At 31.2% G+C, this 25955-nt stretch overlaps 1 protein-coding gene across 50 annotated transcripts in view; it reads left to right on the top strand.

Moving 5' to 3' along the window:
- Window positions 1-25955, top strand: part of LOC106055044 (mucin-4-like) — a 104219-nt gene that overhangs the window by 26939 nt on the left and 51325 nt on the right. For 4 of the 50 annotated variants that reach the window (XM_056004824.1, XM_056004808.1, XM_056004803.1 and 1 more), the window contains 22 exons: window positions 9046-9072; window positions 9602-9634; window positions 10121-10141; window positions 10297-10329; window positions 10920-11032; window positions 11216-11277; window positions 13392-13537; window positions 14126-14201; window positions 14632-14648; window positions 16732-16791; window positions 17593-17691; window positions 18613-18745; window positions 18894-19040; window positions 19960-20062; window positions 21857-21911; window positions 22748-22827; window positions 23263-23318; window positions 23473-23678; window positions 24456-24557; window positions 24816-24830; window positions 25199-25219; window positions 25496-25638. In XM_056004824.1, the coding sequence (XP_055860799.1) occupies window positions 9046-9072; window positions 9602-9634; window positions 10121-10141; window positions 10297-10329; window positions 10920-11032; window positions 11216-11277; window positions 13392-13537; window positions 14126-14201; window positions 14632-14648; window positions 16732-16791; window positions 17593-17691; window positions 18613-18745; window positions 18894-19040; window positions 19960-20062; window positions 21857-21911; window positions 22748-22827; window positions 23263-23318; window positions 23473-23678; window positions 24456-24557; window positions 24816-24830; window positions 25199-25219; window positions 25496-25638 (1748 nt within the window). Of the gene's footprint in view, window positions 1-708; window positions 727-960; window positions 979-1198; window positions 1238-1522; window positions 1655-1935; window positions 1975-2213; window positions 2256-2884; window positions 2902-3168; window positions 3187-3432; window positions 3457-3962; window positions 4015-4348; window positions 4391-4646; window positions 4701-5439; window positions 5458-5719; window positions 5738-5988; window positions 6019-6471; window positions 6505-7281; window positions 7309-7801; window positions 7847-9045; window positions 9073-9601; window positions 9635-10120; window positions 10142-10296; window positions 10330-10919; window positions 11033-11215; window positions 11278-13391; window positions 13538-14125; window positions 14202-14631; window positions 14649-16731; window positions 16792-17592; window positions 17692-18612; window positions 18746-18893; window positions 19041-19959; window positions 20063-21856; window positions 21912-22747; window positions 22828-23262; window positions 23319-23472; window positions 23679-24455; window positions 24558-24815; window positions 24831-25198; window positions 25220-25495; window positions 25639-25955 lie in introns of those variants that run through there. The other 46 variants (XM_056004816.1, XM_056004809.1, XM_056004804.1 and 43 more) reach the window with 40 other exon arrangements.

Raw genomic sequence — 25955 nt, 5'->3', positions numbered from 1 at the left:
GTCAGGAAACCAAGACTGATATGTAAAATACCTTTGCTAAACTATATCCTTGCCTACCTTTAAATCTCAACGTTTTTTCCTTAATTGATCTGGTCAAAAAAAATTATCCCTAAAAATGTTAGTATTCACTTTGAAGTAAAAATCACTTGCATTTTTCCATCATGAATAATCTATATAGAATACATCAATTAAGATATGACATGATCTTAATTTTTGTAGCACCTCAGATTAAGAAGTGACATGAAGATTGTAAAAAATAATGCTTTCTTTCTGTGTTATTAGTCGAATGAATTAAAGTTTTCATCAAGTCCAGTTTAAGTCATTTTTTTAAATTGCTTGTATCTTTTTCTTTTGTGATTGTGATTAAACTAAATATCTATTCTGCTCTGCTACAAATATAATACAAGTTTAGTTTAATGATTACAGACAGATTTGTAGCATTTTTAACCAATTGATTTTCAAATTCTCAAAGAAATCTTTGTGTATTATTTATTTGGTGGAGCGTGGAAAATAAATTAATACATTCAATTTAAAATTGTTTCTTTTTTTTTCTATTTTATCCTCTTCCCACATTTGACTGGTTAAATCATCTACTTCTGACATTGTTGCTGCTGCAATTGAATTGCTTAAAATGCTCTGCTGCTGCTTAATGCATTATCTGTGAATTGGTCACAATTTATATTGCTTCACCTGAAATTGGCTCAATAGATGCTGCTACAACATCTGGTAAGATATTGATTGGTATTTAGTTTCATTCACCAATTGTAATCATTGGCTAAAATAAACATGTCTTTTCATTCTGTTTTTAACTAATTAATTGTTAAACTTAAATCCTTTGATTTCTGCTGATGTTTCTGCTTTGACAACCCATTGCTGCTTATGCTCTGTGACTGCTTAATGTGTGAATTGTACATTGCTCCATTTGACACAAACCACCTTCACCTGAAATTTGCTAAATAGCTTCAGCTGCATCAACTGGTAAGAGTTTGATTGGCATTTTGTCTTATTTATTAATTTTAGTCATCGGAAATATTAATGCAGCTGGCTAAAATAACATTCTTATTTGTAAACTAAATCGTTTTGTAAATCATTTGCTTTCTCTGCTGATGTTTCTGCTTGGACAATTCATTGCTGCTGCTACATTGATCTGCTTTGTTCTTGCTTGATCCATGACCTGCATAAACTTATGCTCTATTAGAACCAGCAACCACTACAGCTTCTTCTGCACAAACTAGTGGTAAGATTTTCAATTGGAATATTAAACCAATATATGAACCTTTTTTTTCTTTAAGTTTAAAGATATTATAAGATCTTTGCAAAATTTGCTGGCTAAACGAATATTAGTGTTTAATATTTTTATTTCTATGCTGCTTGATTGTGCTGTTGATTGCTCTAAAAAATATTTCCTGGCCACAATTTTTGACTGATGACTAAATGCTAATACTGAATTCATTGCACTCATTTTGCTCAATGTCACGTGATCTTCGATTGCTTCATTGCTAATCATAATGGCCTGTAATAGACACAACTATCCCATTAACAACAACAACATCATCTAGTGAATTAACATCATCATCAGCCAGTGAATTAACAACCACTTCAACATCATCATCCAGTGAATCAACTACCTCATCAATATCATCCTCATCAGTTGGTAAGATTTAAAAGTTATCTATTTTAGAAAAATAAATTGGTTTTTCATTTTTAATTGTTTTTTATTTGTTTATACTAAAAATTCATGAAATATAAATCAATTCCGTTTCATTTCATCAATTTTTTTTTCTAACATGCTTGTTGACTTCTGCTGACTGCTTCCATAATTGTTTGCTTTTTGAAACATCATCTGCTGATTGATCACTACTCTCTTTTAATCATGTTGAAACAATCTGCATTTAATCATCATTTAAATAAAAATAAATTCTAATAAAAAAAAAGACTCATCAACTGCAACATCTGCTGTAGCAGCTTCAAGTGGTAAGATTAATTAATTTTTTTCTAACCTTTTATGGTAGAGAATGGACCAGAATTACAATTTTTTTATTGTTTCATTTCTTTTTCAAACTTGCTATTTTTTCAATTCTGTTTCTTACTGCTTGACAAACTTTTGCTGCTTTGAACATCAACTGTTGACATTGATTGTTAATGTGCTGCCCTGAAATGCTTAATGCAATAACTAACAATTCATCATCATTTATAAACTATGATTGCACTAGACTCAACAACCACTACAACAACTGTAGCATCATCATCCAGTGGTAAGTTTGAGTAAGGGACAAGGTATATAGATTTAGTATAAAAGGACTTTTAAATACATTTTATCAAAATGTAATCTTTTTTTTTTTTATAAATACAAGAAACATTTTATAGTGATAACAAAGATTCTGTTTGGTCTTCTTTATGCTATCAACAAAGACTGACATGTAAAAAAATGTTTTCATGTTTTAATAACTCTGCCCTGCATAATGCTACTTAATTCACACATTTCTTTAAGTTGTATGCATGAAAATAAATTTAATGAAAATACTTATTTTTTGTTTTGTGTATGTATGTGCTAAATGTCACTTACTTGTACACATTAAATCTATTGGAAATAAGGCATTATAAATGCAGAGTGTCTTTGATGAACTAATGGTATTGCCTTTCTTCATGCTACTTGATTTCCAAATTCCTAAAGTCTTAGCATAAAAATAAATAAATACATTCCATTCAATTTTTCTTTTTCCTATTCTAATTTTTTGACAACTCTGCATTTGCTTCATACTTGTCTGCTGGTCACATCATCATCTACTGACATTGCTGCTGCTGCATTGATTGGCTTAATGCTCTGTGGCTGCTTAATGATGGTCATTAAAATCAACTTTACATCTGAAATTAACTAAACATCTGCAGCTGTATCAACTGGTAAGATTTTTTTGTTGAATTTTTTCTTATTCATCAATTTTAATCATTGGAAATATTCATACAAGTCAGCTGTGTAGTAAAAACATGTCTTATTATTGTCATTTTAAAGCTAATTCATATTTTTATTTAATTTGCTTTTTGATGGCTGGTTACATCAACTTTTGCTGATGTTGCTGCTGTGTGAATTTGATTAATGTTTTGCTGATGCTTAATGCATTGCTACATATGATAACAATTTATCAACTTCATCTGAAATTTGCTAAACAGCTGCAGAAACATCAACTGGTAAGAGTTTTATTGGTGTTTTGTCTATTTACCTACTCTAGTCATTAGAATTATTAATATTTGACAGCTTACTAATGTGAACGATTGTGTCATTTTCATTTGGAAACTAATTATGTAAATCATTGCTTTCTTCTGATATTTCTGCTTTGAAAACTCATTGCTAACTGCTGTTACAATGATTCACTTTATGCTTGCTTTATCCATGGCCTCCATGCACTAAAACCAAATCAAATTCTACTGGATTAGAACCAACAACCACAACACTAATTGGTAAGATTTTGATCCAGTAATTTCCTACAAAAATAATATTTTTTCTCATATTAAATAATATTGTTAGATCATTCAAAATTTGTGTTGTAACCTAATGAAACACTACAAGAAGACATGTCTTGATCCTAGGCTTTATGGAACAAGAATGACAAAACAGTTCACGATAACACAGTACACACACACACACACACACAAGCTGACCTGGACACCAAGACATTTTGTCACATAAGAACAGATCAGTTTACAACACACAACAAGAACATAAATACACAAAAATTGGCTGGTTAAAATATTAGTGTGTTAAATTTTTTCCACTGTGCTCATTGCATCTGCTGATGATTTCATTTCTGTATCTATATTTTTTTGGCTGGCCATTTTTTATTCTTAAAATTTTTTAATAAATTTATTGCTGTCACTGCTTATATTTACGTCTGCTTATATTTACTTCTGCTGTTTTACTTCTGCTGTTTTGCTGTGCTGTAACAGACATAACTACTTCATCATCATCTTCGTCATCATCAATGAACTCAACTGCTTCATCATCTACATCATTGAGTGGTATGATTTTTTTAAAATTATATTTTTAGCAAAACAAAACAATATATATCCGTAACAAAAAAAATTACTTTCACGTAATGAATGAATTTAATGAAATGAATTTAATTTTCATTTCATTTTGTGTATATTTTTATTTTACTTATAAATTCATAAAATAGTTTGGCATTGCCATTTTCTTCCATTAATTTTTTTTCCTAACATGCTTGTTCACTTCTGCTGCTGACATTGATAATTGTTTCTGCTTAACTTCTGACAATGATTGATCATTCCTCTCTTTCTGCTATATTTACACCACACGCTTGTCATAATCATTTCAAAACATCACTGTAAAAAGAGTCATCAACAACCGCAACAGCTGCACCAACAGTTTCAAGTGGTAAGATTAATTTGTTTTGACTTACACAACACTGGGGATGATAGAAAAAAACAATTGATCAGAGTTACATGGTTTCTTATTGTTTCATTTCTTTTTTTTTTTTCAAACATGCTTACTTTGCTACTGCTGCTGACTGCTTGACATTTTTTTTGCTGCTTGAAACATCAACTGCTGACATCGATTACTAATGCTTTCCCTTGAAATGCTCAATAACTTAATTTCATCACCATTCATAACTGAATTACAACTGCACCAGACTCAACAACCACTTCAACAACCACTTCAACAACTGTAGTATCATCATCGAGTGGTGAGTTTGGTTAATGGGAGGAATTAATATGTATTCAATTAAATGAGACATTTACTTACTTTAAGTCTTTCTTGGCCAGTTTTTTCATCAACTATAAGTGTTTTATCAATGCAAAAAAATATTTGTATCAATGATAATATAGTTCTTTTAGCTGCTTAATCCCGACAAGCATAAATTATTCTTCTATGTTAAACCTGCTTAAAAACATGTTGTTGTTTTTTTCAATCTCGACTCTAAAATTTCATCTAAAATCCAATTATATTCATGCCTATCTTTTTCATTTCTAAATTTTGTCTGGTCACAGAAGCAGAAATAAAAGTCTTGTTATTTGATCTTTCACTCAATAAAGTGGCTTAATAGTCAGAGTATATAGAGTAATAGAGTATTATTTATTTTTATAGCCAGTATATTTTTTGTTTTGTGTAGGTATGTGCTAAATGTCACTTACTTGTACACATTAAATCTATTGGAAATAAGGCATTATAAATGCAGAGTGTCTTTGATGAACTAATGGTATTGCCTTTCTTCATGCTACTTGATTTCCAAATTCCTAAAGTCTTAGCATAAAAATAAATAAATACATTCCATTCAATTTTTCTTTTTTCTATTCTAATTTTGGACTTCTGCTGATGTTATGGCTGCTGCAATGATTGGCTTACTGTTCTGCTGCTGCTTAATGCTTGATCTCTGCATTGTTCCATTTAAAAACTTATCTTCTCACCTGAAATTCGCTCATTAGCTGCAGATTCATCCACTGGTAAGAATTTGATATATATATATATATATTTTACAATAAGAGTCTTTGGAATAGTTAAGTCAGTTTGTTAATAAGACATGTCTTGTCCTTTTGTTTTTTAACTAATTATTTTAATCATTTGCCTTCTGTTGATGCTTCTGCTTTGACAACTCATTGCAAACTGCTGGTGCATTGATTGGCTTAACGCTCTGTTGCTGCTTAATGTATGATCTTCCCATATTTGGTCAAAATTTCTCAACTTCACCTTAAATTTGCTATGCAGCAGTAGCTACATCAACTGGTAAGAGTTTGATTTCTGCTTTGTTTTATTTACCAATAAATAGTCATTAGAAATATGCAGTCAAACTGATTAATATTAATGTGTCTTGTCATTTTAATACATTGAATCTATTTCATTTGTAAATCATTTGCTTTCTTCTTATGTTTCTTCTTTGAAAATTCGTTCCAAACTTTTGCTACAATGATTTGCTTTGTGCTTGCTTCATCCTTGGCTTGCATTTGCTTATGCCATATCATCTTCAAATTTATTAGAACCAGCAACAGCAACTACAATAATGATTGGTAAGATTTTTATGTCATGCAAATTCCTACAAAGATATGAATTATTTTTTAGTATTATTTTTATTATAAACTCTTGTTTCAATTTTGTAACGGAAATAAATCTTTTTGTTTAATCTAGACTTTTCTCTGCTTCTTGCTTCTGCTGTTGATTGCTCTAAATATTTCTTGCTGAAACACATTTTGATTGATGACTAAATTGAAAAATTCAACCACCATCAATTGTTAATAAGATAAAATAAAAAATTTACACAGAAATCTTTTTGACAGACAAACAACTGATGAAACTGTTTATTCCTTCTTTTTTTTCTTCAACCATGCTTGCTTTGCTGCTTGATAAACTTTTGATGCTTCAAAAAATCAACTGCTGTCATTTGAATATTAATGCTCTCCCTATTGCTCAATGCAATAACTAATATTTCATCATCGTTTACCAATGAATGATAACTACACTAGACTCAACCACAGCTGAAGCATCAACATCAAGTGGTAAGTTTAATGGGACTACAAAATCTTCATATCTAGACATTGAATTCCCTGCTTTCCTCAATTATTTACTTGCCCTGAAGGAAGTATATCAATCTTAAATAAATATTTTTTCCACAAGTTTTGTCTCTGACAAATTGATAGAAGTATACAATCATGCTAGAGATTGCTAGCTGAGTTCAATCTTTAACTTATATATATATATATATATATACATAATAGCCGGATATGACCTGCAGCCTGTGGGCCTTACTTTGGCTATTACTGATCTACTGGATTGAATTTAGATCTATGTCAAACTTGGAGAATGTTCCCTTCACGAAAATAAAAAAAAATAAGCCAACATATAAAATACTGTGAAAATGGGTTTACTCGATTTGTTTAAAAGTTTCGTTCTTTACTACAGTTACAAGTAGGTACCTTTTGTGTTTTTTTTAAAGGCCTTCCGGTTGTATATTTTTACGCCTTGTTTACTACCGAACTGTTTGAGCCTTTTGACACAATACAAAGCATTTTTAAGATTCAATTCTTTTTACTTTTCCCTGATGCATTTTTTTTTTGTTTGCTTTTTGTCTTCCCTGATGATGTGTTGCTGCTGCTGCCATTGCTTTAAACTCTGATGACAATGCTGCTGCTATTTTGATTTCAACCATTGCTTCAAACTCTAATGCTCAATGAATGACTCACTGATGACAATGCTGCTGCTCCTTTGATTTTGCTTTCTGCTCTGTTACTTCTTGATGCTCTGCTGGATACAATTTTATAAATGGTTACTAACAGCTGGTGAATCTTCTTCAACAGCGTCTGGTAAGCTTGTAATTATGTTTCTAAGTAATTTTTCATACAATTCATTGCAATAGTTGTTTTGTTTTTTACATAGTTAAAAACAAATAGAGAATAGAACTAGATCTAGTACTACTAGTAGGAAGATATTCTCAAAGTATTGTGTGAAATTGTAACCCCCAGTCAATAAAAAAGTAATGACTATTATAGTATTAAAAAAAAAGGTTTGATGAATAGATCTATAACTTGTTTTAACATTTTCTTGTCTTTATTCATTTTCTGCTTTGCCTGCTTCTGACGTCACTATGGTGACATTGATGACTGGATGATGCTGATAAATACAAATATTGGGACATGTGACCAATGCTGACCTACCTGCTTTATGCTCTCTATGCTGATCATGTGACCAACTTTTGCTGCTTGCATGATAAATAATGTGCTGCTTTTTGTTACATGCCTACTACTACCTTTTTCTTTAAAAAAAAACACTTGTCACTTGTGATATTGGAAATGGTAGAAGTGTCAAACGGAAACACCACTGTTGATAGCACATTAACAACTGGTAAGTCAAATCAAAAAGAGGTCAGAGACCACAGTGAAAGTGTATACTTGTATAATTTACTTTCAAAAGATAGTAGGCACATATTAAATTTATTTTTAAAGATTAAGTATACAATTTAAAGAAGTTTATCATAAATTATAAAAGCTGATTCATGAGTAAAAACAATTTTTTTTTTAGTTGTTCTATGGCATTTTACCTCTCGTGAGACAATCTTTTCCCTTTGCAACATCTTTTGTGACTTAAGAGGCCAATCCTTGATACACAACTGCAGTCACAGGTTTGGCATATGTAATCACCAGGCGCAGTTGCATTTTCACCCTTCTTTCTACTACTGTTATGTATGGCATCTGTGATCGATGCGGATCCATCCAGTGCCACTTTTTCCCAGCTGCTAGTGTGGATTTTGAAGAGCTTCATGTCGCTTTTGCATACATCCGTATACCATAAAAGTGGGCAGTGTTTCTAGCATAAATGTTTTGTGCAACAAATCTGTTTGGCATTTTATCTTGTTTTTATTTTGCAACTTCTCATATGACTAAATAGACCCATCCATGAAATATTAATATATATAATGTAAAAACATTTGATACATTCAACATATAATTTATGAATGCTACTTTCTGAATGTTCTGAAACTTTCTAATAGTTTTTGTGTATTATAAGTTAATATGTCCTGTTAATATGTCCTGGATGCTAATGCTATATACAGACATCATGTATTTTCTGCACTAGTAGAACACAACAGTGAAATTCCACAAGGACTTGCCCAATCACATGTTGTTGTGTAGATCATAAACAATGGTATTCTTGCATGATGTTTTTCACTATTTTTTTTTTCTTTTGCTTCCTCCAATCTATTTAATTGATGGTAGAAATACCATGTAGTGATCATACAGTTGCATAAATTCCATAAAACAATCACCCACTTATGTTTTAGAATGTTAAATGTAGAAATGTTAAATTGTTTATTTACTGCTGCTTATAAACAAATATGATAATTGTTCAGAAGTAAAGATTTTGAAACTCTTTATCATAAACCAATCACTAAAACTTAAAGAGTGCTTCAAGAATGCATTTTTTTGCTACCAGAGTTTTCTTCAAGAAATTATATTAATTTTCAGAATGAAGCATATTTCTTTATTTTTTAAAAAATAATAACTGTGAAAACATACAATTAATTATAACAATTTTTGTTTCAGTAGGGCAAACTACAGTACAAAGTAATGGTAAGTTGACAAAAGAAATTTTAATTTTATGGGTGCTCTTGGTATTTAAGTAATGATGGTCCTGTCACATTTAAACCAGATTATAAATTCTAGACTTTCAAAAATATTTTTCTAACATGTTCAGAAATATGTTTCTTTGTCAATAACATATTTTTCAGGTAAATAAAGAATACAAGTTAACAAAAAAAAAATAATTAATTAATCATGTAATATATAGTCTGTTTTTCTAAATATTTAAAACAAATTTTTTTTCAATAATGTGCTGCTCTGATACTTCATTGATCTTCATCATTGCTGCTGCTCTGATACTTCAACTCTGGACTGAATACTTGGTGCTGCTGATGCAATGCTATTAATGGCTTGTGCTACTTCTACATTCAATTTTGTGATTGGTCACACCACATCTCTGCATGTCATTGTCTACTACATTTATTTCCCTTGATGCTTTGAACTGCTGCGTGCAACAACAACAATAAAAAATGCTTGCTTTCTGTAACTGTCACTTTTAACATGTCATTGGCCTAATTAGCTACATCAACTTCAGCTGCGACAACTACAAATGGTATGCATATTTGTTCTAATTTCATACATAATATATGTTTATGTTTCCTGAAATGTATTGGGCACCTTTGGCATAACAGAATGAATAATATTATGTTAGCCAACCAAAACCATGATTAATGATTATTGAGTAGCCAGTTGGTAATGCTACTGGGTGGGTCTAATCTGATTTTATTTTACTTCATAGAAGTAGATATTTTGTTAACACATTTTTTAATGGTGATCTTTTTTTTTTCTTTATCTACTTGTCATGACTGAACATTCTGCTGGTCCTGCACATCTGCTTAATAAAACATCTTGAAATATGGATGATCCTTCACACCTGAAATGATCCCAATATTTTGGCTTCATCACCTTTTGCTGGCTTGAACAATGTTTGCTGATGCTCCACAATTGCTTATTATTGATATAAATGAAATGCCTCTACTGAACATAACAACATAAATCTGAACTGACAAATAAACCCACACAAAAATAATTTGTTTAGCATTTACTACAACAACAATAGGTAACTGGAAAATGTGTATTTTGTCTTATTTCTGCTTACCTTTAAACCTTTAGAAATGTATACCCAGAAATGTTTAGTATTCTAAGCTTGTAGTTGCTGAACATATTATTTATGTACAAATCATTAACGAAAATATATATTTACCACAATTGCAGCTACTACAGTTCCTTCAACAACCGCACAGATTTGTGAGTTGTTTTTTTTTCTTTATTATTTGTAGTTTGTCCCTACTTTATTGCTATCATTTTGTATATTTTATTGTAAGACTGAATGTGAGTTTTAGATACTGGAAACATTCATTCTTAGAAAATTTATTTTAAAAAGTTACAAGCACCTGCCAGTCTAAAATTATCTGTCTCTAAAATTATTAGTAAATTGTAAGAGTGGCGGTTCATTATAGAGTGCTTGATTGGCCAGTGATTTATTTAGGTTTAAATTATGATATAAAAAAAACAGGAGTCAAAAGATGTACAGATGTTTACTCTAATCTTGTATTGTTTTGTGTAATACACAATCATAAAACAAATTTCCTCATAGATAATAAAGATTATTATTATTAATATAACATAATAGTACACATAGTATGAATTTGTAGAGCTAGTTTATCAGTTTTGTGGTGTATTTAGCTGCACATTTTCTCAAATCCTCTCTGTTTTGTGCAATCCTCTCAGCAAGTTTCAGTTTTAGTTATTCAACTACATGTCTGTCTCTTTGGAGAATCTTTTGTTAAAAGCACACACAAAAAAAAACAATTAAACTCTTACTTTTTTTTCTACAGTAATAGTTGAAATTCCAATGAGACTGGCAATCGACAAGAATGTATCAGGTGTTGACTTGAAAAACACCAGCAGCGAAAGTTATGTGCTTTTGTTCAATACTGTGGAAGAAGATGTGAGTTTGATTACAATTTCAGATTCTGATTGAGATGCATTATTTGTATTTGTATCTATTTATAGTCAGGATTTAAGGGGAAAACCTAAAGTTAACACAAGAAGCTAATGCATTTAAAGAAATGTTTTTTTCTTTATAATGATTTTCATAGAGATAATTGAAATGTATTTGTTATTTACACAGATTTTCGACTTCTGCTACCCCTTAGTGTATGGATTGCTAGACGTTATTGTGACAAATATGAGGTAAATACATTGTACAATTTATAAAAAAATTGTAAATTATTCAACTCTTAGAAATTACTTTGTTTAAATTAAATCTTTTAAAATGATCAATAAGCCTTCACTGACATTTGATGTAGTTCTTGCATTTGGGTCACTTTTTACAGGTCAATGATCAGTATCAAAGGCATTAATAAAATATACATTTTTCTATGTCAGCTTTCATAGTAATTTGACCCATAAGGCACTTATTAATTGAAAAAACCTGATTAAATTTTTGTTTATGCTTGCAACATTTAGCTGAGAAATTAAATGTCTCTTATATCAAAAAAAACTTGCTCTTTAACCATTGGCCAAAGAAACAGATGACCTAAAACATCATCTGCCTTATAAATTGCAAGGTCTGAGAGGGGAACTTTACTTTTTTATGTAGTTAACAATATCAAACATTGGGGTATGATGTAGCCTACTAAGGCAGGGGTTCTCAACCTGTGGGTCATGACCCCTTTGGGGGTCGAATGACGATTTGCCAGGGGTCGCCTAAGACCATCGAAAATAAGGATTGTTTTGGTTTATTCTTCTATTGCTGTGTGTGTGAGGGTGGCCGTGGCATAGTGGGAGATTATAAAAAGGGGTCGCCAAGCTTAAAAGGTTGAGAACCGCTGTACTAAGGAGTAACAACTTCCGGATACCTCAGAGTCCACCCAACTCTAATGGGTAACTGACATACATTGAGGAAGTAAAGTTGGTTGGTCATTGTCCTGACCACATGACACCCTCATTAACTGTTGGCAAAAGAAACAAATGATCTTGACATCATTTATTGCTACAATAGTTCTGAAAAGGTTATCTTTATCAAACAAACTCAAAACACTTGAAGCAAAGCAAGTGCTCAACACTGTATTTCAGCTAACATCTTAATTGATGGAACTAAAACAGCTGACAGAGCCCAAATTTGGGGAATGAACAAGAAGTCAGAAATATATCCCACCATTCTAAAGAGATGATGGTTCAGCTTTCATCCAAACTACAGGATGCATCATGCTTTCTTATAATCTTTCCCTGTATGTTCTTTGCACAAAATATTTTGCTTCTGAAAAAAGGCACATCAGAATAAGATAACACATGTTGATCATCATTGCCGTCAAACTTGCATACTTAACTCTTTCTCTTCGTAATTATTTTCCACATTCCGATGGACTTGTTAATTTTTCTTGATTAAAGTTCAATAACTTTTGTGTATGTAATCAGGAAATATTATATTAGGTATATAATTATAGAAGAATGCATGTTCTTTTCATATAACACAAATAAAAGTTTATAAAACAAAAATTTATTTAATGCAATCTGGTCAAATCAATGTTGGTATCGTCAGTTAGGAGAGAAAGAGTTAATCAAGAGATTTCATTGAGATGCTGTCCTGTTTGTGATCTCTCTCAGTCACACACACACACAACAGACACTAAGCTCTCCTTTGTAACATATTTTAGTAAAATGTAAAAAATGTTTATAAAACATTTTACTTGTTTCGGATGTTCCTACAAAGTTGAAGAACCTACTTCCTAGTCCAGACCTCCAGCAGGATGACAGGGGATGGCAGCAGACCATTAAGACAACCAAACAATATTCCAGTGTGCATACTGCACAACCAGGCAGCCATTTCTTTGTGCCATTCCTTACAAAGTCCTACCCCCTAAATTTCTTTGTAACCAACCATGTGTTGTAATCACTGAATTGTCTACTGACCACCACTTCTGTTTACTACATGTCAGTGTTGTCACTATCATTTGCTGTTTTGATTTTGTCTAAGTTTTAAAACAGAATGTCATCATCAAGTTCATCAAAACCCCTTTATGAGAAACTACAAATTTAAAAAATTGAAACAAAATACCCAAACATACGAGGACGTCACTAACAAAGGAAATAACTTTGCATGATATATATAATATTAAGACATTTTTCTTGTTTAAATGTAAATCAAAATTTCAAATTTAAAGTCCCTCTTCATTCCTTTCCATTTTGAATAAATCGCATTAACTGTTTGACATAGATTCTTTTAGTCTGATTCTTTCATGCTATTGAAAAAAACTAAAAAAAAGTTGTTGTTTTTTACTGCTACATCAAATTTTTTTTCTCAGTCAAGGAAGTCTTATTATTGACTTCAAGCTAGTGATCAATACAACCAACACAACTCAACAATCTCTTCAGAATGATGTAGTCAAAGTAGTCAATGGTATCAGTAGCTCAATTAAAATTGGAAATGTGACCTATGCTGTTTTAACTGGTAAATCATTATGTATTTATATCTTGAACAAAAAAAAATCTTGAACAAAAAAAAAATCAAAAATAGCTCATTTGAAGTTTATCCATAATTTCAAACTTTTATTTTAAAGAACTGTTTCCCTGCATAATTACAAAAAAGATTTTGAAGCTAAATGTATCTTTGAAAATAGATTCCAAATTAGAATGCTATTGGCAATATTTTTTTTTCTGAATTATTGTCAGCAGATGAACAATTACACTTTCTCTCCCATCATTTGACAATATTGTTAATCTTATAGGCATAACAAAATGAGATTTTCTATTGTTTATTTAGATCATATTTATTTTGCCAGATTGATATCAATTGTATATTACAAACTTGTTCATTGGGATACTTGAATCTAGTCTATTCTATTTTACCTCAAAATAAATTTAAATCTTAAATACATGGACTGATATTTGTAAAGCTAAAGTTCTGTAACAGTTTGTGATTGCGACATCAGTAGCATAGATCTTCTATATTATTTGCATATAAGGGGAAAAAAAAGTTTCTATTTGTAAATAATAGTTCACTTAGATCTTAAACTTGGTCTCAACCTTCTCTCCTCAGATGCTTGTGCACTATTGGTCAATGTGTGTGCACCATTTCAACAGTGTGTGAACTCAAGCAACCAGTTTATTTGTCAGTAAGTAGAACAACAATCTCTGTTTAGTTCATTGAAAAGTTTAAGTAGTGAAACATATACTGCAGAAAAATGGGCTTAAAATGCTGCCAATGTCAGGGTTGTAAAATGGGTTTAGCTCCCAGCTTCCAAGACTAGGGGCCCATCATATATATAGATCTGACAGTCAAATTAAGCTCCTATCATGTAGTTTAGTAATGTTGGGTAAAGTAGTCCATTGGTACCTTGAAACCAGTTTCTTTCACATTAATGAGTCATTAAGAGGAAGAAAACTATTGACTCACTATAGCCCCATGTCTTGGGACTAGTTGATATAATAATAATTAACTAGTCCAAGTTTTGTAACACCCATCTTGTCTTTTAAGTTGTTTCACAATAATTTATTTTTTTCTTCATGTTTTTTTTTTCACACATCATTATTTATTCTCCTCAGAAACATAACAACATCCAGTAAGTACTTTCCCTGCACAGTATCTTATAATATTTGTGTCTAAAATGTTCAAAATTTACAATAATTTAAACCAAAAATTCTTATTTGATCATCTTGAGATTGTTAATTAAATAAGTACCAGGTGACCGAGCCTCGCTCGGAATAATAATTTGTTAAGGAACGATATATGCCCGAAGTCATTTTGGGAATATTTTTGTAATAACGAAAAGTCCTCCTACCGTCTAGACAAACCACAACTCACGTCGTGTCGTTTTACAATGCATCTTTTGCGTAAAACTATTGGGTTATTATTGGCTTGGAAGAAAGTCTTTGCAGTGTAACTTCTAAAATGGTTACATTCTGACATTTAATATTGCAATTAGTTTATTCATTATGGCTTTAGTACGAAGCATCAAGTGATGCAAAATCTCTACGTTTTAGGGTAAAACGTGCACCTTGTAACAAAGTAAAATAGCGCATTTTTTTCTAAGAGACTTAAGGAACATCGCGTTAGTAATCCAAATTTATTGTAAGCATTTCTGTTACGATGACCACCTTTCAGCTCATTAAAAAAAAGTGTCCTGCCCAGCGTGACTGTTGGACTGTAAGAAGTTCATGCTATTTCGCAAGAATATCGCTTTTTGTAGTGTGGTCTTGCCACAGTATGTCTATGATGGAGTGCAAATATCTTTGGTAAAGGCGTTTAAGAAGTCTTAGTTGCTTTCTATAAAGTACTCATGTCTCAATTTCACGACATTCTCGCTTAGAGGCTTGATCACATATCAACCTCCCTTCAAAGCAATGCGTCATTTGATACTATGCTTCCCAGATATGTGAAGTTATCTATCACGTTAAGGGATGTCTATGCGCGGTGATCTTTGGGTTGAGCAGGTTTTATAGGGTGATCTCTGTAACATAAAATCTGGAACATGATTTGAACGAACTTTCATAAGCCCCGCGCTAATTCTAGGTGTAAATCATTAAATTGAACCATTATAACTTATAATAGGGTTCTTCTGGTCTCCTTGTTTTCAAGGAGCTCCTGGAATTCTCCTGAAACTCATAAAAATGTCCTTAAAATAGACAAAATTGTCATTTTGGGGTGTCAATCAATAAGATAAACGCCAATCCTACGTGTGATAAAAAAAACGGCATCGTCAGCTTTCATTTAATAAAAATGTAATGCAAAGACGAATTTATTTTCTAATACAAAATCTACATTTTTACTTATTATCCGTATCCCTACCCTGATTGGGCCGCGCGCAATACATTTCGCATAGGACCCCACAAATGTTAGGGCCGGCCCTGGTTATCACGTTCAGTGTGTGCAAGTAAGGCATAGATAAGCTGTGTTATGACCATTTCCTATGTTTTGGTATGGGACAGTACACTTCGAAGCTTGAACCCATTGCAATAATTCACCAGAAATATAATAACAAAGTAAAAGCTACCTACGGGTCTATGCAATTAAAGTGTAAACAATCTATAAAGTCTTTAAGACACAATAACTAATCATACATCGACATATAGTTTCACAAATGATCAATCTACAATAAGACGGTGTGCAAATGTTTAATTAGGTCTATTGATTCTTTAAAACTTGTTCTTGTTTGCAAAGAAATATTTTAGTGTACTGCAGTAAGCCTAGTTACGTAGGAAGCCTTCTTCCCGTTCACGTCATGGAAAATTTTCATTCATAAAACATTCTAGCCAAAATTAATTTTTCGATAATGAGGCATTTTCAAACCGATATAACGGTCGACCTCGAGTTTTCCCGATTTGGCCAATGAGTTGAGAATTTTTTTCTCACTAATATGTACATACCTTGAAATTTTAAAGAAAATCGTTAGAGCCGTTTTCGAAATAAAATTTATATATATATATAAATATATATAAATATATATACAAGAATTGCTCGCTTTAGAGTATAGGATGTAATTGTATTTCACTATAATTAATTACATACATTTTTAAATGAAGTTACAAAGTGTAAACTATGCCTTGTTATTTCTTAAAAACAACAACCTAGTAACCTATCAAACAGATTTTACAGTATATATTTAATAAGAACTAAGTGAATATAAAATGTTTTTATCATCTCAGCCACTGTAGCACCTACAACTACCACAGGAACAACTCAACCACCTACTACTACACCTAGTGGTAAGCTTGTTTATATAGAATTGTACTAAATATTTTCTTTTATCCAGTTGTATTTTTCTTTGTCAGTTTTTGCCCCTCATGTTTATACAAGATAAAGGTAAAGTTCCCCATTCAGACCATCCAGTCTCTTGGGCAGATGATGTAAAGGTCATCTGTTTCTTTGGTCAATGGTTAACTAGCAGAGTGTTATGTGGCCAGCACAACAACCAACTGCCTTTACTTTCCCCAACTAAATTCAAGTACTCATTAGAGTTGGGTGGACTCAAGGGCGCCCTAAAAATCCCAAAGTTAAAAATCCCAGTCTTCATTGAAATTCAAACCCATGATCCCTGTTCAGAAGCCAAGCACTTAACCACTCAGCCACCACTCCCTCTTTATAAAAGTTAATGAGTAAAAATTTTATTTAATTTTTAACATTTCTTTAAAAGAAAAGGTCGCTACATAACATTGAGTGAAAATTTACATATATGACCAACTCAATAATTAAAAGCTGAAAAGCTTTTAATTCTAGCTTATAGTGTTTGGGAATTTATTAACTTCAGCAAGCAAACTTCTGTACACCAGATTCCAGTAAACATATCAATTGATGAAAATAATTATTAAGTGTATTTAATTTAAACATGTTTTGATAGAGAACATCACATATATGAATATGTGTCTCAGAGAGAATTGAATTTGTGTCTCAGAGAGAATTGAATATGTGTCTCTGATAGAATTGAATATGTGTCTCAGATAGAATTGAATTTTTGTCTCAGAATTGAAAATGACTGTATTAAAATTGTAACTGTTGAATGTTTGTAGGTATTTGTACAAGTGGCCAAGGATACAGCTGGTTGAAGAAGTCATGTCAGCCCTGTAGTGTAGATGAAAACAGTTCAAACAATTTTTGTGTGCTTAAAGGTAAAAAAAACAACAACTAATTCACATTAAAGCTTATAAAGATGTGTTTCCTATAGCTACAACACTTGTATTGATGTTATTGACAGTCATTAACTTGTAGCCCCAAACTGCTGGTAGACAACTAGACCATACTGAAGGTCTAATTTATCTTAAATAATAAAGACTTGAAAAACTTGAAGATCTCACTTCTTTTGTGAACAAAACTAACAATAACTTTTATTAGAATATAAGCAAAATCAACTTGAGATGAAAATCAATGTAGTAGCCTTCAATAAGGATATAAATGGTATAATAACACTTCACATTCAGTATCACATTCTGAAGTTGTCTGTTCTAACTAAGACAGCTGAGGACATTGCCACCTATCTTTCATCATTCAGAACCTATGGCTAACTTCTTCCACCTTCGCCATAGAAACACACACACACACACACTCCATAACAATTGATTGTTTTCAATAAGACTGTCATTTGTCATCTAGGGATTGTGAAATGGTAGATTTGGAAGTAATTTTCGATGAAGCTTTGATTTTCTTTCCTTCTTTTATTTGTATCTGGAGATCAGGAAATAGTGGATAGTGAATTGTATTTCAATCTTGTACAATAAATCCAGAAATTCAGTTTCCCTTTTTCATCATTTTATTATTTAATTCAAAAAAATTAAAATGTTTAAAAGACAAACAATGAGATAAAAAAAACAAAATTAAATAAAACTGTTTTGCTAATGTGCTATTCTAGTGTTTGGTATTTAGTTAAAAATAAATGTACCGGTATGTTGTTCATTTTCAGTATAGGAGGAATATTAAAGTCATTTTGTGATCTTGGAATAGAAATAGAGTTTTCATTAGATAATGTATTTTATTGAGTAAAATATGTTTGATTTGTATGTCCTCCCCATGACGTATATGTAATATAAACCCAGGTACAAATACCAACAATGTTGACCTACAAGTGACTTTTGACTACAAATCAACTTCCTGCCAGGTGGAGGATGAAATGTCAAGCAAAGGTGGGAGAGCCATATTCGCTAATTTACTAGCTCAGCAGCCAAACAGGTACAAGACATTTTCAAAATGTTTCTCTTGTAAATGTTACGATACTAGTAGGTAGATGGTTGTTTTTTTTGCTAGTTATATTTTTAACTCTACCAGATATGTTTCTTTTTCTTACAATCTGTTACATTTTTTGTTACCTTTTTTTTAGTCCCCTGTGTGCTAACCTGCCAAACTGTGACAACATGGTTTTCCAAATCAAGAAGGAAGATCTCTGTAAACTGGGCCCTACCTGCAGCAAGTCTGCCAATTGTACCGATTTCATCACTAGAGCAACAGTGAATTTTTATAGAGTTCCGTAAGTCAACTCTTAAGAAATTAATCTGCAAGCTAATGTTTTCATCAAAGGTTAAACCTAATCAATGTATTGCTAATTTGTATAACTTGGTATACATAAATAGAACTTTCAAATAACTTGCATTAAGATGAATATATATATACCCTATAATACATATATTTAGGTTGTACGATAATTTTTTTAAATTTTTTTTTTTAGTTGTCCATTAACTTATTCCTACATTTGTGGTTGAAATTTGTTGTAGAGTGTAAATGAATTTAAGCACATTTAACCTTGAATTGGAGCATGAAGGCTGGGTGGTAAAGAACTTGGCTTCCAAACTATGGAGTCCCAGGTTTGAATCTGGGGGAAGACTGAGATTTTGAATTTCAGGTTGCCCCTGAGTCTACCCAACTCTAATGGAGTTCTGACATAATTTGGGGAAAGTAAAGGTGGTTGGTCATAATGCTGGTCACATGAAACCTTGATTATCCGTCTTCCAAAGTAACTGATGAGTTTTACATCATCTGCCTTATAGAGTGCAAGGTCTGAAAGGGGAACTTTATGTATTAACCCTGAATCTAAGTGAAGATTTATTTGACAAGATAGGCCTATTCTTTTCAAGTTTGAATTTCTGTATTAGCTTTCTCATTGTGTTTCTTTACTATAAATGGAAGAATCCCTCCCACATTTCTCTTGTAATGATTTTACTACTTAAAAGAAGAATGAGAAACAATAAAAGACTTTAAATTCTATCTTAAATAATATTTTATAAGAATATAATAATAATAATAATATTTTATAAAGCTTATACTAAAAATTTGATATTTAATAGATTGCACCATTGAAATGACCCTAAGTTGTAACATGACAATTCTATAGAGTTGTTTGCAAATTTGAGAGACATGTTTGAATAAAATATTATTTTATTATATAACAGAGAATTCACCAAGACAGCAGCTAGTGCTACAAGAAGATCTATTGAAGTGTTTGTGGAAACTCTGTCCAATACAACCAATCTTAATGCTAATCTAACATCCAAGGTAAATGTTAAACAGAAAATTCATACTGCTAGAAATGTCCTACTACAGAACCAACTCCAGAAAAAATAGCACACTCCAGAAAATTTACTAAAACAATGACATTTCTTAAGATAATCCTTTTTTTTGGCTGTATAACATAACTTGTTTATGATAAGTTATGAAGCCTTGTGAAAAAGATCAAAACATCTGTGTCTTAAGGAACTTCTTTGTGTTTTGTGTTGTTCTCTTGTGGCAAGCTGTTGTTTTTAATTGAAAAGAAGTATTTGTAATAACAACACTTTTTCAATAAGAATCATTAAAGCAGTCTTATTCTTGATAAAGACCTGTGCCAACTATTGGTGTCAAATAGATGGAGGATTCCAGCTACCCGTCGCCTCAGTGTGGCGCCTCCGTGGAAATGTCTTGTAGTGTAACTAGATAGGCTAAGTATGAGTAGCCCTTGCGGGATTCCCTGGGTGAGCTTTTTTTTTTTTTTATCTCGCTTGGGGTAGGGATGGAACAAACAGCCCGCACCCCAGTCCAAAAAGTCCGCCATGCCGTTCAACAAAGGGGGGTGTCATCAGTGTCCCATTAGCTGGAGTGGCGGTCCCTACACGGAACAGTGGCGGTTACAGTATAGGAGTATGAGGTAACCCTCCCATGGTCAGTGCTGTTCTCAGCCACTTATAGCAGGTGGGGCCTAGGCCTGGTTGTTGGATAAAAGCCTGTCTAACAATCATAAGGATAATGGCGCCCTCGTAGGCACCGATTCCCAACTGGACTTCATTGAAAGTGTGAAATAGAAAAAAAAATGACCAAAATTTTTTAAAGATTTTTTTTTTCTTATTTTAAGAATTGGTATTAATTTAACATTAAAACTTAAGATATATAATAAAACATTTTTTTTAATTTTAAACTTGTAATAACTTTAGAAGAGGGAAGGGCCATTTCTATGGTTAGTATTACACACCACTGTATATATCTGGCATTTTATTTGAAAAAAAGGGAATGTAATAAAGGAAGAAGCTATAAACAACTGGTGTTCACTAAAACAATTTGCTAAGTATATCTTCTGCATGATTGGAAATAGCTTTTCTTAATATAAAAAATGTTGGCAAATACTTACTGCTTTGTACTGCATTATGAGTTTACTGTACACACATCATTCCAGCCTTTTGGGGGTGTATTGGTTCAATAAAATAATTATAAAAGTTTTTTTTTATTGATATCAAAGTGATGTAAGAAAAATAAAGAAATATATCTCTCACAACCATGGAATTATGGGAATTATTAGATCTTTAAGATAGCCTCTAAGCTTGTTTCCAATCCCTTCAAATCTCTATTTACTAAAAAATGTCCAGAACCGCATTGACTATTTTTTTTTTCTTTCTTCATTCTATCTAGTTGTAAATATTTGGTAACTTAGGGCAACTGTTAACCCTAAAATAAGAAGGAGAGTCATGAGAAAAAGCCTGGTTTGGTTGTGTTAGCTTCAGAATGTCATCACAAAACAAACTGTATTGACTTTTTAGGACTATTTTAGACATTAAACAGTTCATGGTTTAATACCTAGATTCAAATGAATTTAAAAAGTGCTTCAGAGGTCATGGAATAACTCATGACAGACCCAGATGAGGTATAGGTCATTTGTTTCCAAAGCCTTTAATTAAAAAAGATGTTATGTGGATAGCACAATGACCAACTGCCTTTACTTTCCCAAACTAATGCCCTAACATTGTTTTTATGTACATTTACGCATACAGTTTTATTTTGTTTACCCAGAAAATGTTCATTAATAAGTTTTTTTTCTTTCAGGTCAATGTTGTTGCTGTGTTACCTCCAGTCAGCTACAACGTATCAATAATTTCAGGTAAATATACATTTTTTTCCATTTATGTATATTATTTGGCAACATTTGTATCAAGATGTATTATAAGAAAATATCTGTCTTCAGTTTACAACATTTTTTGTAAAGCAACTTAAAAAGTTGTTTTTTTTGGACAATCTTTTGTGATTCTATAAGATTAAAACATTTGCTGTTGAGCAACTTATGAAACAAAAAAAATGTGTTAACTTTAAAAATAAATACTTTGCTTGAGATAATCTACCATTTGACTGATTTCAATGCTACATGCTAAACTAAACAAAGTAATTAGGTCAAAATGAATGTTAAACTAAACATAGTAATTAGGTACAAAATGAATGTTAAACTAAACATAGTAATTAGGAAAAAAATGAACGTTAAACTAAACATAGTAATTAGGTCAAAATGAATGTCAAACTAAACAAAGTAATTATGTAAAAAATGAATGTTAAACTAAACATAGTAATTAGGTCAAAATGATTGTTAAACTAAACAAAGCAATTAGGTACAAAATGAATGTTAATTTAAAAAAAAAGTAATTAGGTTGAAAAGAATATATCTTTACATAGTTATTATGAATTTGTTTTACTGAAAAAAAAAAGCAATCGATTTTGTTAGTGTTCTTTACCATAAGGTTTTCATAAGAAGTACAATTGAATGTAGCTGAAGGTTGTAGCCTAAAGTAACTAATGCTTCTTAGCAATGTTTATTTAGAAAGGTTAAACAAATAAGATGTATCCAGGGACCATTTTTCTTTGTTATGCCTATACTGAATAATCTGTTTTGTAAATATCCCTACCATTTCATAACATTGTTTTTAACATTCTTTTGTTCTTTTTCAGCTTCAGAAAATCGTGTAGCATATGTCAAAGCAACCCTGAATTCTAATGTTGGAAATTTGAAAGATTTACTGAAAGCCAATGTGAGTTAAATTATTTAAAATTATTTCATTTTTTTTTACACGTTTGTTAGGATTTCACATAAGAAATTTTTTAATGAATAAAAAAGATAAACTAAAAAACAAGTTTAATCTGCATTTCTTAATGATATAATCACTGTTTAAAATGAACAACTTTAATCATAGACCTCTTTTAAACATAAATTTGAAAACAGACTTGGTAATACATAGAGATACACATTTCTTGTTATGTCATTTAAAATGTAGATTGTTAAAATTGTTTGTGCAAAGCCAATGTTTGTGTTTCACCAATTACTGGAGTTTTAAATAAATAAATAAACATGACAGTTTTTTTTTTTACTATTATCATTGCTTAGTTTAAGTCAATTTTGTTTTTTAAATTTTTTTCTTTTAATGTATTTGTTTTTAAATTAAGACAATGTAAATATTATATTTCAGGCTCTCACAGAAATTGGCCAGTTAACTGACAGCTATTTGTATCCAAATGTAGAATCGTATGTATTTTTTGAAATTAATTTGTGTTCCTTTGCATTTTGTAAAACATTTTTGGGTTCACTAATAGCTTTTTTTTTTAACAAAAACTGATACTCTAATTTAATGCTTTAATTAATACTTACCAGCATCTAATTAATTTTTTTTTTATCTTAGGAGTTCAGTGTCTAATTCGCAGACATCATTCACTGCAAGTTTCATATTTAAAGTGGCAATTAATGATGAAATCATCAATGATATCGCTGAAGCCTTCGCTACATCCCATGAACTGTTTGGTGGTAGCTTTGGTGACTCTTCTATTCCCTTTACTGGCACAGTTGCTATTTTTAGATCCCAGGCTGACATGACAAGTGGCAAATCAGGTTTGTGATATTTTTTCCATAGATATCCACAATACATATTTATTATCTGATACAAACCACTACTGACACACATTTTGAAAAAATAAAATGATAGTGGTTGCTAAAAGTTTGTTCAAAATTGTTCTTGTTGCATATAGTGAGCTCTTGACGCAAAACTTAATAAACAAGATTAAGTCTATCATGGATTTGAAGAGAATGGCAATTATTTAGGAAAAGAGCATTTGTATTGTATAAAATAAAGAAAATATAAGTATCTGTGCTGTAAGACAAAACCCACCAGACAATTACTAAAATCTAAAAAAAAAATACCTTTTCCATGATCTTTAAGATCAGGCCTCTAACTGCCAAACATTGCCAAGAACCGTAACTTAACTCCCCAACAAAACTAACCAATATAATCACAACATACAAATATAATTACTTTTTATCTAAAAACCTAGATCTAATCAATATTATCATCACATAGTTTATGGAATGATAGATACAAAACTCTAGCTTCATTTCACTAACATTTAAATAATAACACATAACAGTGTAGCATCAACAGTGGACGATCTTACAATCCAAAAGGCATGACTCTTTTTTTCACAAAGCTGGTATTAATTTAGAAGCCCATTTTTCTAAATAGGATTCATTCTTTTTGGTTTTTCATTCATCTGTGTTTAACATAGCACCTTAAAATTACTATTACCATTGTTTCTATTGCCAACAGTTAGTATTGACATTACAGGCTAAACATTTCTTCAATAAATCATTTTGTCTATTTTTTTTCTTCAGCTCTCAAGTGGTGTAAATATCTTGTAGATCTTCAGAATAGTTTTAGCTTTGTCATTTGTGACTTAGCAAAAACCTGCAATGACACAGCCCTGTTTTTTGAATGTAGGTGAAACTTGTGCTAAATTTGTGGATTTAAATAATTAAGGCAGGGGGAGGGGGGGGGCAATAATTGAGTGCAACTTTCTGTGGAAAAAAATGTAGCTAATACGTTGATTTTTTTATATTCACTCAAATATAAAATATGCTCTTTATATTATTTTATAATAATTAATCTGATGTACCAAAATGTAAAAAGAAATATATTTGTAAAAATTGTATTTAAGTTTCTAACTCATTTTTGCTACTTATCCCTTTCTCTAGGTGTTTCAACTGAAGGTAAAGGAATTTCCTTTTTTGTTTTTCATTGACAATAATATGTAACATAAAATAAACATACTTGCTGCATTTTAGTGCAACAATCATTTATTAAAAAATTAACACAATGTCACAATAATCAGTCACTCTTTATAATATATGTTTTTAATCATAAGCATACTTGGAATAGGAAACTTGCCAATTTGAGTATGTTCTTAGGGTATGCTGATTTTTAAATTAAGTCTCATCGGAATTATTGATTATTGCATTTTATTAAATTAATATAGTATATGTATATATATGTAATAATAATTCTTCTAATTAAATATTTTACACTTAATATTGTATTATTTATTAATTTTGATTTTACAATTTGTTTTAAATTTCAGATCCATTGAAAAAACAAAAAGGTAAAAATAATTTTACATAAACATTTCCTGTTTGCAATACCAACATTTAGTGATAATAAGTTTAAAGAAAAGAAAAAAAAATTCATCCTTTACCCTAAACTTTTTATGTTATAAGTACAGTTATACAAACGTACACATGTATTCTCTATTTTTTAACAAATAATTAAGGCACATAATGTTAAAATCTTATATGTTTTTGGTTATGCCCTTTCACCTACAATTAATTTAAAAGACAGGAAATAAAAAGTCTAAATCTTTTGATATATTTCTTTACAGATCTATATCCTTATGGGCCAAGTAATGGAGACAGCCAAATCAATACATTTAACTATTGGTGGTGGTGGTGGGGCATATCAAGCGGACCAGTCTACTTCCCATCTGGGGCTCCGTTTGGGGACAGAAAAATAAAAGTAGCAAATGTAAGATTGCAATGTTTTACTTAGCTCAATCATAATAAAACATATTTGAGAATGTTGTAACTCAATGTGAATGCTTATTTACACTGAAGTATGTTGATGAGGTGACAAAGAAATGCACACACATACACAGTAGTCTTGGGTCTCCAATTCTTCCCCACACAGTTTGAAGATGTTGTCTCTGTTAAACCACCACTGCCAAATGGTCTTAGGTTTATCACCATTCTACAGTTGTGTTAGGAACAGGTGCAACAATATCAGGAATGTCTTCCATTCCTGGGAATGATACTCCACCACTCACTTCCCTGACTTTGCCACAA

This window comes from Biomphalaria glabrata, chromosome 11, assembly GCF_947242115.1.
Source record: "Biomphalaria glabrata chromosome 11, xgBioGlab47.1, whole genome shotgun sequence".
Lineage (NCBI taxonomy): Eukaryota > Metazoa > Mollusca > Gastropoda > Planorbidae > Biomphalaria > Biomphalaria glabrata.
This window is presented reverse-complemented; position numbering and strand designations above follow the sequence as displayed.